Below are 12,408 nucleotides of genomic sequence, written 5' to 3' on the forward strand. Positions count from 1 at the left end.
ATACATCCTGAATTCTCACATTTTATTGGACCATTGGTTGAGCTGGCTGTCACAATAACGTACATCATCAACTCTCATCAACACTGTTTAGTTTTACACAGATGAAAGTCATTGCACAAGAGTTAACATGGGAGACATTCTGTTTGAAGAAAATATTCACCGTGAATATGAGCAAAGAAATGGATGAATGATGAATTATTTCAGGCCAGTAGATCAATCAAAGCAGATTATTTTACCTTTCAATTCATGTTGAACTTAAACTTTGGTGCTGACTCAATTTAGAACTTCACGGGCATCACTTCAAATATAAACCAGTAGACTATTTCAAGGACCCATTTCACAACCTTCAAGTGGAGCTAATTATTGAACTTGCCAGGATAAAAACGTGACATGGGTTCATTACTAAGAATTAACAAGTGCACCATCATTTAACATCAACACAGGCTCAGTTTGACACACATAAAAAGGAGAAATAAATACGTCACCAACATACATCCATTAAAAAAATGACAAACCATGAACTGTGAAGATATAAAGGACAAAATTTAAAACAGGAGTGTGACTTTTTTATGTTGGATACAGATGTTAGAGGCTTTCCTGTCCTTGAAACATCTGCACAAATGACACCAGGATTTCATTTAACAAATGGTTTGCCAACATGTATTAATGTCAGTGCCGTGGATACCCAAATAAATAAAAAAGGCAGGAAAAGCAGCTGCGTTTGGGTGGGTTTTTACCCATGCTAACCCCTTAGATGCATCATTTTGAGTGTGTTGCTGCTTTTCTGAGGCGACAGACGTGCGCCTGCTCATGACGAAGCACATTAAAGGTGCCGTTGTACTCTTCGATGTTTTGCTGATGATAAAAACATGTTCCAATGAGGCAAAGTAATGAAAGACGTTACCTGCAGACACGCTGATAATTAGTATCTTTGGTCATTTTGCCACTAAACCTTTCAACAGCTTGATCGGTTTCTATAAGAAGAGATAAAACAAATTCTGAGGATGAAGATGTGATGATTACTATCTGCAAATATGTCCTGTCCCAACAACCTTATAGCTTTTGAACCAAGCACATTTTAAAACGAAAATGAGAAATGGGCTGTGCCTTTTACATAACCACTTTTTTTTTAAAGTAGGCTCAATGCCACAAAATAAACAACAACAAAAAAGAAAGTATCTGTTAAGGCATTAACACAGACGAGGCTGTGCATTTCAGAGTAAAAATAAAAAACCGAACAAACAAAATTTCTGTACAGAGGTACAATAAAAAGTGCTACTCAAGCATCTGGATGTTTCACTGGCTAGATGTGAGGCAAGAAAACACTGGGACCAGGTTTGCCATTCTTGCTCCATGAAATACTAACTGGGGGGGTGGGGGGCGCTGAGTCTAGGAGCTTTACCGTCATCTGATGACATCCTGCGGGAAAACTCCTAGTCCTGCCTGGCCTACACTCTTGGGGTTGAACAGTTTGCATGAAAGAAGAGAAATAAGGACACAGTAGGTTTGAAGAGGACATCTCCGAAGCTGTCAGGGCGCCTTCCCGTCTGAGCTGAAGTAGTACCTGACAGGAGGACCGGGAAGGTCCACGTCTCCGTCAGATTCTGGAGCGAATGATACGGTAAGATCGACGTAGCGGCGGCCTGCTGATGGCCTGATCAGCTTCTGCATCCTGTGGGAGGCAGAGGTTCAAGAGGGAGATCATTTTAGTGTAAGAAACTGATCCAAAGGGGCTAAAATGAGTTAAGTGCTCACGTGAGTTTGAGTCTCTTCGAGTGTCCAGGCATCACAGGCACATACAGCATCTTCACTCCATGAACAACCATACTAGGTTCAATCCCATACTTTTCCTACAAGAATGCAACAACGTTTTTTCGTTTTTATTTTACAATGAATTACAACAAAAGCACCTAGCACACTACAACAGTGTAGCTGCATTACGGAGCCAGAACATTACAAATGAATGTCTCACCCGGACTGCGTTCATGAAGTCCGACAGAGTGAAGTCCTCGTGGCCGAAGATGGTCCAGCAGTCCCAGATGGTGAAATAGATGTTGTTCCTGGAAAGTACATCACTTTGGCTTATCTTACAAAGAAATGTTCACTTTGCTGCTGAGAGATTCAATAAGTCATGTTACATTTCTGTTATTAACTGTAAAAACCCTCCTACCTGATGAGAGTCTGTTTAACCTCAGCGGGCTCTGTGAACACGACGACTGGAATGGCCAAGTTAAAGAAGCAGTTTTTGAAAGACTCCAACCTGTAGCCTCCGACCACTTTGATCAACTCCAGAGCCACCTTGTTAAAAAATGAAGACGCTGTGAGCAATGACATGCAGTTTGGTTTCAGTACATCAGTCGAAAATGAAAGGATTAATGGACAAATGGCTGCTCTCACAAGTCCTGCCACAGCAGCTGTTGCTGTGGCGATAGCAGGGATGATCTTCCCGGCGATGCGTTTGGTCTTCAGTCTGTCAGCGGGCTCGATCGAGTACATCTTGGCTCGGAGGGAGGACGCCGATGTGACGAAATCGATGTGGCCGTTGCTGTCGTCGTCTTTTTCGAACTGGAGGGGACTCATGTGCAGCCCTTCTGCAGAGTGACAGGACGTGTGTTAGTGCTGAGTACTGTTCATGTTACACCAAATACAGTGAAATCCAGTGGCAGATGTGATTTCTTATACCTGGTTTGGCTTTGTTTGTGGCGATGGCCTGCTCCAGCTGTGCGATGGCCTCCCTCTCCTCTTCGCTGCTTAGAGGCATCTTTATCTGATCGGGCTTCTTCGCAGCCTCATCGGTCTCTATGCTCTATAGCACATCAACACCAGTCAGTCTACTTCCTCCAACAAGGACACTAAAGTCAAAGACTCAATCAGCTGAGGAGCTTTAGGGCCGAACGATTAATTGCATTCGCAATAATCTCCCTATATGTTAAAACGAGTTTTCCTAACCACGAAGGCTGCGATTTGACTGGTCACATGACTTGGGAGTGAGCCGAGCGGAGCAGTGTTGCTTACTTAGCTACATTGTCACTAGACCTAGCGGCTTTTCAGACCCCGCTAGCTCCTCTTTTTTTTTTTCCCAAAAAGCGACTAGCGACAAATCTGTCGACTTTGCCTGTTGTTTTTGGACTTTTAGAAGCTTTGGTGCCAGCACTTTTCTCCTTTTCTTCCCCGCGAGTGGTGCAGTGAGCCCCTCCCCCTTCCTAAAGCGGTCCGACTGAAGCCTCGTGTAGCAGCAACACACACACACACACACGGCTGCAATCAGCTGACAGGAGATCGCTGCAAATGAATCTTGCATGCACAAAGTTGCCACTGCTCTTGCCTTGTTTCTAAAGTGAGATATAATATTTACTGTGATGTTTTTTCTCTGGTACTGTCTCTGTAAAATAAATCTCTGGACCCAGCTGTGTTTGACTCACAGATCAGTCACTTCTTCACCTCATCCTCCCTGTGTCTCGTGATATCTAAAAGTCTGCGGATTAAATTTAAGATTATCATTAATTTATATAATGTGGATCTAAGCATTGTAGTCATAAAATAATTTTTATTTCATTAAGTTTATTTGCAGTTTTAAACATATTTAGTGTTTTTTTTTTCTCTTTTAACATCTCTCCTATAGCTCAGATCACAATTATTGGCAAACATGTCATGTATTGCATTGGTCATGATGTAATCTAGTGACTTGAGTTAGAGTTTTCTGTGGTTATATTCTTCATGTTTTTTGCACTTTATTTTTTCATGATTTTACTGGCAGTAAAACTGAGCTTTATTCTTTTTATATTTATATATTTTTTTCTATTTATTTATAGACTGTCCTGTCCTTCAGACAGTGTTTAGGAAGTTCACTTAACATGCCTAATATCATGTTTTATGAAACAAGAACAATTAGAAATGGTGAAAAGGTAAAGCCACAGGTTTGTTTGCTTTATTGTAATCTGTGCTTTCAGTAAATCTTAATTTGTTTATTATAAAACAGATTGATTTATTGCTTCTGTTTGTTGAAAAATACTTCAGAAGACATAAAAAAATAAATAATCGCATATTAAATCGCAATTTATAGATAAAAAAATCGCAATTAGATTATTTTCCAAAATCGTTCAGCCCTAAGGAGCTTACCTTCTCTGCGGGTCTGTAATCAGGAATCTTGAGACCGGAGAGAACCTTGGACACCACCGCTTCAGAAAGATCCTGATGAACACAATAAGTCCAGTTGGGTAGTAATTTAGTGTGCGTGTGATGTGATGATGTTGAACACATATATGAGACTTACTTCTTCTGAGTAAGTGACATTATGAATCTCAGCAAAGAGCCTCGCAGTGCTGATAATGAAGCTGAAGTGTCTGATGGAAACAAAGGAAGGTTTAGTATGTTTCACTAGAGGAAACTTGAAAGAGTAAGACACAAACTGTAACAACTCACAAGGGGTCTTTCAAGTCAAACTCCATAGGTGTTGGGGGTCTTTTCGGGGACTGCCAAAACAAACCTTAGAAAAGACAAAGGTTAATCAGAAACTATTCTGTATGCATCGATTCTCATTTAAGCATTTAAAAAACTTTATAAAATACAAAAAAAAAAACATACTTCCATCTTTTAACCTTGTTTCAAGTGGGAAAGAGTGCAACAACTGCAGGGCCTACATGAAGAACAGCAGATTTAAACCTTTTATAAACCATCTCATCTCTATGCTTTTCACTTCTATGTCTTTTCAGTCAGAGCTTTACCTTTCTTTTAAAATACTTTTCAAATTTCAGACGGGCGATGGTGATGCAATGTTCCCACTGTATGGGTCGTCTGCTTAGGAGCTTAATAACCTGGAATGAGCCCTCCAGACTTTCCCCCGCCTGCATCCTCTGCACACAAGACAGCAGAGTTAAGACATGCTGGATGAGAAAGAAGAACGTCTATGTCACAGAAAAGCCCACCTGTAGCACTACTTCAGGTGAGGGGTGCGTCTGCCAGAAAGAGTTGTACATGGAGGGCTTGTGAGCAAAGGCATTCTCAAACTAATCAGGAAAAAAGAGAAAGATTAGAGCAGTATCTAAATTTTGTGCATTATTTAAATTAAAAAAGAACACTGGTAGGTGTTTGAGTGGCGATACCTTGTCTCTGGCCCACTGGATGGTGTGCTCTATAACAGAAGGGAAAGACTTGAGAGTGCAAAATGGGATCTCCTCTTCTGGGGGGTCCCTCTGGGAGGCAGAACAACAGATATTTTAGGACAACAATTTGAAACAGTTCTGTTTTTTTACACGTGCCAGACAAAATAAAACTATAATCTTAAGACATAAACTCACATGGCTGTTGTAAGACTCGGTTAAGTTTGGCACAATGATCTCAGTGTGTCCTTTAGTTCCCATGGTGCCTGAGTCCAGGAGAGGTCTCTGATTGGACACACAGCGGCTGCAAACAACACAAACACTTTGAAACTGCACCGTATTACAGTAAGACCCCAACTTAAAACTCATCACGAGTAAGATATGGACCCCGGGGCCACCAGCTGATAACTATCACTCTTTATTCTCAAAGACATATTTAACTTTAAGGGACAGGTAGCTTGGTGCATCCCAAATGTTTCCACATTTACATTTTAATGTATTTTATAATCAATATTGCCTTTAGAATAAAAAGACCTGTGGTACAGCCTAAGCATTGTTCCCCTTACTTTACTTTTACTTTTATACTTTAGGTTTAAAACCAAAAAATCTTAAGTTGATGCTTCTACTTCCAAAAGTCTTATTAAACCCTATAATGTCCACCTAACCAAGTTTTAAAATCTTATATCCAGCCAAAAAGTCTTTTTGATCTTGATTTGAGACTGATTTACTAAACAAGAACTGACTGTGTAAGAATAATAATCTTGTTTTCAGAATGTGTAAGATTATTTGTCTTGTTAGCCTGAAAATTTGACTCAAATTAGGTCAAAATTTTCTGCCAATGAAGTAAGAAAATTTTACTTTGTAAGATTCTTGAAATACTTGACTTGACTAATTTTTTTCTTATTTCAAGAATCTTACCAAGTAAAATTTTCTTACTCCATTGGCAGAAAATTTAGACTTAATTTGAGTCAAATTTTCAGACTAACAAGACAAATAATCTTACACATTCTGAAAACAAGATTATTATTCTTACACAATCAGTTCTTGTTTAGTAAATCAGTCTCAAAACAAAATCAAAAATACTTTTTGGCTGGATATAAGATTTTAAAGCTTGGTAAGATGAACAGTTTTTGCAGTGTAATGTCTATATCTCTACTTCAGTAATGTATGTGAATACTTTTGACACCTCTGCATCCACCTCGTCTCCTCACACACCTGTCCACATATCTCCGTGCCTCCACATTGTCCAGCGCAGTGACCACCACGTTCAGCGAGGAGTAGAAGGAGTCATTGTAGATGTTCTCAGAAGCTGGACACACTTTGTTTAAATGAGCTTCAACCCGCAGCTCCGGGTTGATATCAAGGGTGGCTTCTGCAGCCGTCGTACTTTTTGGCTTCTGAAACAGAAATTAAATAAATAAAAAAGGGAAACTCATTGCAGTTCATACGACAGGTTGAAACGGCAATGTCTACTCACCTGTATGTGTTGGGGTCTGAAGAGAAACTGCCTGTTGAGGTTTGACTTTTCAATGAGGTCTGGATCGGTGATGCACACCTGAGAAGTGACGCGTAAATTTGACTATTTGTATCACCAAGAGATGTAAAATGTGACAAAATGCAGATAAAAAACACAAGAAAGTGAGGCAGAAGTGTTCACCTCTCCTGAGTTCTTGGACAATCCCACACCGAGGAGGGCAAAGTTTTTTAGCATCTCACAACCTATGGCACCACAGCCAACCTTTAAAAAAAACAGTGATGTTTATTTAGACGCAAACAGATACTGTTAATATGCTGATAAAGTTCACTTCCTACCATAAAGACCCTGAGCTTGTGTAGATCAAGACACATTGATTCACCAATGCAGGCTCGCAACCCATCATACCGATCACCTCTTGGGAAAAACTCTTCGACAGCCAGAGACTGAAGAGGCCTGACGAGCTCAACAGTGTCAAGATAAAACTAAACACGTGAGAAAAACGAGGGGGAAAAAAATCATCAACTGAAATAAAAATAAAAACATTGTGCTTTCATTTCACTTCCATAATAATATCCTACCCATTGCTGCAGAGGTGCAAACTTCCCTGTGATGGCTTTAAGAACTTCCTGACTGGCTATTCCTCCTACAGCTGCAGCCAAAGGAGGCAGAGTTCCCCTGGCCGTCCTGGACAAGCAACGCACCAGCTCAGCATCCACAGGAGCCTTTAAGGGAGGAAGAAGAGGAAAGGATGGCGATGTAATGTCAGATTTTGAGTAACTATATAGAACATAAAACGTGAAAACAAACACTCACTTTGTTCTTAAAAGTCGTGTTCACTTCCTCAGTCAGTTTTAGTAAAGTCTCTGCATCCTGTAAACACCTGAAAAAATAGCAAAACTATCATCAGCCTTTATCATCACATCACATTTGATCTGCTTCAAACAGCATAAACTTTAACTAGCTCGTACTGGATTATAAAAACATAAAGACCGAAAAAGAAGAAGAAAGAGAGGTGAATTCTGTTTACCCAATGTTGGGAAGCCTGCAGTGCTGCTCCTGGAACCTGTCCAGAGCCAACATAGCAGCATGGATCTGCAGCGGGGCCTGATGGGTAGATTTAAAACAAGAGAGTGAGGAAACTCAAACAAACAAATGACTTTTGGCATTTATGAACAAAGGCATGTACCATGCAGCAAACCCAAAATATCTGCAAACCCAATTACTGCTCCTTATAGACATGTATAGGAAGTGGTTTTGAGTATAAACTGAATATTTGGGGCAGATACAGTATTATACAATTTTGTCTTCTTCTGCTACCTTTCCTTTATTTATGATTTGTATTTAATTATATATTGAATTTATGTTTTTTTTAAAGAAATGAATAAAGTTTGATGTACTATTTGAATAGTTGACTGAATTAGGCAAAAAAAAATATATGTGGTTAAATGACCGATCAGCTTTTCATTTTATTTTCACCTCTGGTTTGCTGAAGTCTGGAATCAGGACCTGAGGATCACACAGCTGTTCTTCTAATGTCTCCTAAAACACACATGAAAAAGACAAAAATATTTACGGTAGTGGACTACAATAAAACAGCTGTTTTTTTGTCCAAATGTGACATTTAATGAGACAAATTTGCTTCCTTACAAAAGTGAATGTCTTAGGGGTTTTAACCAGAACAACAAAACCTCCATGTGTGTAAGGTTGGAGCTGCGACGTGGCTCCGATTTCAAAGCTGTGAGGGGACAGCACTAACACACACAAAGACACAAAATTAAACAGAAATGTTGTGCAGGATTATAGACACTCTTGTAAAAAACATCAGACTTGTTACTTTTAAACTAGTGGTATTATAGAAATTATTTTTATTTAAGTTTTGTTAAGCTTTAATCAATCAAAGCTGTTTGACGTGGTGCAGACACATTACCCGTGACTGGCCGTGTAGAACCATTAAGCTCCTCCATACCCCCGACCTCTCTGAAGAGAACACTCTGTCCGGTTTGTAAGCCATGGGGATGGTTGTCCATGCAGGTCACTATCCCAGGATTGTCCTGATAAAACAATAAAAAGGAGATATGGACGGTTCTGCCATGGGGAAAAGGAAGGTTGGACACCCCTACTATTAAAATGGCAACATATCTAATATGTATATTTATTCAAGATCAAATTCTCTAATCATTTGTAATTTAGAGCTTTTCAATGACAGTAAATGACTTTTAAATGTTTTAGGTAATTATCTAATTCATAAAAAATATTCAATTTCAGCTGTGTTTTGTTAGATTACTATAAAGTTAATTTCTTTTTTTTTAAATTGTGTTAAGAGCTGAATTGGGTCCATGAAGTAAAAATAATAGTTTTTATTGCCCCATCCTGGACTTATCGTACTTCACGTAGGAAAAATCTCAACCCCACCTTCCCTAGATTGTCATTGTGCGTGTGTGCGTGTGTGTGTGTGTGTGTGTGTGTGTGGGGGTGTGTGTGTGTGTGTGTGTGTGTGTGTGTGTGTGTGTGGGTGATAGGGTTTGGAAATCTTCCAAACAGTGCCTTTTTGCTTTTAAAGAAAGCTCCACTTGTGTAAATGTGCTCTTTGTCCCTTGGCCTATTGTTTGAATAGCATTGTGGGAAGTTTTTGTGGGAAGCTCACAGGGGCTTGGGGGCCTAGGGGGCCACATAGGGGCCGAATGGGGTAGGATTGGGGNGGGTTAGGATTAAACAAAACTGTGCAAAGTCCCTGTTGTTAATCTCTCAACACATAAAAATACAGCTCCGTATGAAGCAGCTCATAAAGTACTTGAGCATTTATAATTAATAAATTGATAACTGATAATCAGCTAAATTGTACAGTACCACTACAAAAAGGATGTGTGGTTTCCAGAAAATAAATTGAACTATTAAATATTTTTTTTCTCAAGGAAAAGCATTACCTGAGTAATACTTTGGATGAAAATCTCCTTGGGCTCCTCTCCTGTGGGATCAGACACCTCAAATGCTGCTCCAAAATCACAAAACACTCGCACACAGATGCCGTACGCGTCACAGCTGATAAACTGGTGGAAATAGATACAGTTTGATTGATACACAGAAGAATTCATTATTCCCTATTCATGTGTTGCAAGACATGATTTAGCTGCTTTGCTGTTATATATAAACACACTCAGGACTGTAGACTTACTCTGATGGGGGGCTGCTGTGTGTGGCAGAACTTATCTACCTTCTTCTGTAAACTCAAACTGGCCTCTGTCAAAATCACGCACTGCAGCAGAGAGCACAACTATCATACACTAAACATTAACCATGGTCTATAGCAGACAGAACAAAAGTGATTTTAACTATTTTCTTCTAAAACAAACAGGAACAACAATCTTCAGTTTTATTGCAGATCAGCTGCATCACATCAATACAAACGTTCAGCTCCCACTAACCAGCAGGAGTGCTTGACGTCATTTATATCTTATCAAAATTTCAATGAGTTTCTCTATAGACAACAGACCGAAACGCATCGACTTACCTGATACTTTCTGAGAAAACTCAGATCCGTGTTGTCATCCAGAGGTAAAGAAGATGTGTCAACTTGGACGTAAGGGTTCAATTCTGCAACCCGAGGGCACACTGCCTCCACCCTGAGAGAGCAACATGAGAGGCTAGGTAAACAAGCGTTCCAGGACAGGAAGAGCAAACCTGTGTATACGTACAGCAAGTGGACCAATTTATGTTTCGAACGCGGCAACATAATTTCAAAATAACAACCCTTACTGCTCCAGAAACTTCTGGAGTCAACACTTCAGGCTCAGTAAAGTTGTTTCTGGGTTTGACTAGTACATCGACACCCTTTTTGGTGTTCACAGAATCATCACCAGTCCATCCGTGCTGAATGCATTACCTCCTCCTCTGGCTCGATACGTCCTCTTTTCGAATAAAAAAGTTGGAGCCGAGATCCCAGGCTTCACACGTCTTTGTGTCATGAAGGGTAACAGTCTGTACAGAAAACAGACACACAAAGATACAGCTCATGCATACAAAAAGTTAATCTCAAGGATGCTGGATGTTAGACTGTGATGTGTGCCTACCTTGACACCTGCCAGGGCTATATTCTTTGCTAGAAAAAAAACAAAAGACAAATTGTGTTCATGCTAAATCACAGCTGTTTGTTAGTTGATTAGTGAGCTATAGCAGTGTTGTGAGGCTAAAATGTGATGACTTGCCCACCTATCTCTACTCCCAGTGCTCCCATTCCACTGAGAAAGACTGAGGACTGGGCCATCTGGTACATGGCACTGTCTCCAAGCACATATCGCTGGCGGCTGGAGGGAGGAGAAGATTGGAGGAGGAAAGAAATAATATGTTAGAAAAAAAATATGAAGTAAATGCACTTGACTGAGAAGGTACACTTGCCTGTACAGAGAGTCGTCAATCTCCATCAAATCTGAAGCCATGCTGGGAAGGGAAGGGGGATTCAGCAGTTTCACGGTTAGCAACTCCACCTAAACATTAAACATACAAATTGACGCCGCAAGATCTACGAAATGTTTAAATTTACCGTAATGATTTTGAACCAACGCCCTGCTCTAAGTTAGCTACGCGGCTAATTGTCACTGCCAGGTTATAGTTAGCCATGTTGTTGACAACAACCTCTTACCGTCAAGCATTACAAATGTTACAACTTCAGTGTCTTATTAACGCGATACAATTTTTAAGCTGCTCTGAAGAGCTCAGCGTTAGCAGCTCCAGCTAACTAGCAGCGAGAGTCACTCCTGCCGGCAGGGGTGCTTTTTTTCGGCTCAACACCGGTAGCAAGGACTTCTACCAAACTCGTTGACACCTTTTTTAGGTTACATATTACTATCCAAGCTATTCATTTGTTTTAGCCAATGTAAACTCAATAAAACAACAATTAAAATGTGTTTAATACTGTTTAAAATAAGGCTAAAAACCTTACGCAGATTTCTGTCAGTATGCACGACGAGTCACGGGAATGAATGGCTGTGACTGGTTAAAACCTGGAGTACTTCCGGGTTATCAGACCCACGTGACCGAAGTCATCCAATGAGTTCACAGAACTGTAAATGACAAAAAAATAAAATGTCAAATGTTTTGATCTTAACTGAACAAAAAAAAAGACATTAAAAACACACAATCACTTTGTTTGTTCTGTCAAACGTGATGTATGAACAACAACAACAACAACAACAACAACAACAACAACAATAATAATAATAATATCATCAACAACAACAACAACAACAACAATAATAATAATAATATCTGGAGAAATTGCATTTCCTGCAAAAATGCTAGTATTGCTGAAAAACTTAATGGGAGCTGCTGAAACGGAGCTGAAAATGTTTAATAGTAAAACCGTTAATGCAAGTTCATTTTGAAAAACAGAAAGAGGCACAAAAAAGTTTAACATAGCAGAAAACAGGAGAAAGAAGCTGAAAATTAGCTGAAAAGTTAAAATTARCTCAAAAACAAGCCAAAGGTAGCAGACAGCTAGATGATTAAAGGGGTGATAATAAAGTCAAATTAGCAGAATAAAAAGCATAACAGTACAGAAAGTGAMCATTTGTTGTAAAATAGCCGAAATGTGTAGTAAAACAGCTAAAATGTAGCTGTGTTTTTAAAATTAGCATAAGAAAGTAAAAAGAGCACAAATTTGCGAAACTAAGTAGAACGCAACTGAAATATTCACAAAAATGTAACCCTTTAGCTAATATCAGCTGAACATTAGCTAATAGCATCAACAGCAAGAAGCACAAATAGCTCAAATTAACAGAAAGAAGCACACAAAAAACTTGCTGTTTTCAGCAACATTTGATTTAAAAACTGTACTTT

At 39.5% G+C, this 12,408-nt stretch overlaps 1 protein-coding gene across 1 annotated transcript; it reads right to left on the reverse strand.

Moving 5' to 3' along the window:
• Positions 1-7: 7 nt before the first annotated feature.
• On the reverse strand, positions 8-11,527 carry uba6 (ubiquitin like modifier activating enzyme 6). The gene is made up of 32 exons (XM_014013271.1): positions 11,513-11,527; positions 10,969-11,057; positions 10,783-10,877; positions 10,644-10,672; positions 10,457-10,551; positions 10,085-10,196; positions 9,749-9,829; positions 9,501-9,623; positions 8,504-8,627; positions 8,224-8,327; positions 8,053-8,115; positions 7,604-7,680; positions 7,390-7,456; positions 7,155-7,298; positions 6,912-7,058; positions 6,757-6,837; positions 6,577-6,654; positions 6,315-6,496; positions 5,298-5,403; positions 5,103-5,192; positions 4,926-5,006; positions 4,725-4,853; positions 4,585-4,636; positions 4,423-4,486; positions 4,274-4,343; positions 4,120-4,191; positions 2,683-2,806; positions 2,398-2,591; positions 2,171-2,298; positions 1,973-2,060; positions 1,756-1,850; positions 8-1,672 (listed from the first exon to the last, which is right to left on the reverse strand). The coding sequence occupies exons 2-32, from the start codon at positions 11,007-11,009 to the stop codon at positions 1,531-1,533; spliced, it is 3,078 nt and encodes a 1,025-aa protein (XP_013868725.1). The 5' UTR covers positions 11,010-11,057; positions 11,513-11,527; the 3' UTR covers positions 8-1,530.
• Between the last annotated feature and the right edge of the window lie 881 nt (positions 11,528-12,408).

Source organism: Austrofundulus limnaeus, unplaced genomic scaffold (genome assembly GCF_001266775.1).
Source record: "Austrofundulus limnaeus strain Quisiro unplaced genomic scaffold, Austrofundulus_limnaeus-1.0 Scaffold99, whole genome shotgun sequence".
NCBI lineage: Eukaryota > Metazoa > Chordata > Actinopteri > Cyprinodontiformes > Rivulidae > Austrofundulus > Austrofundulus limnaeus.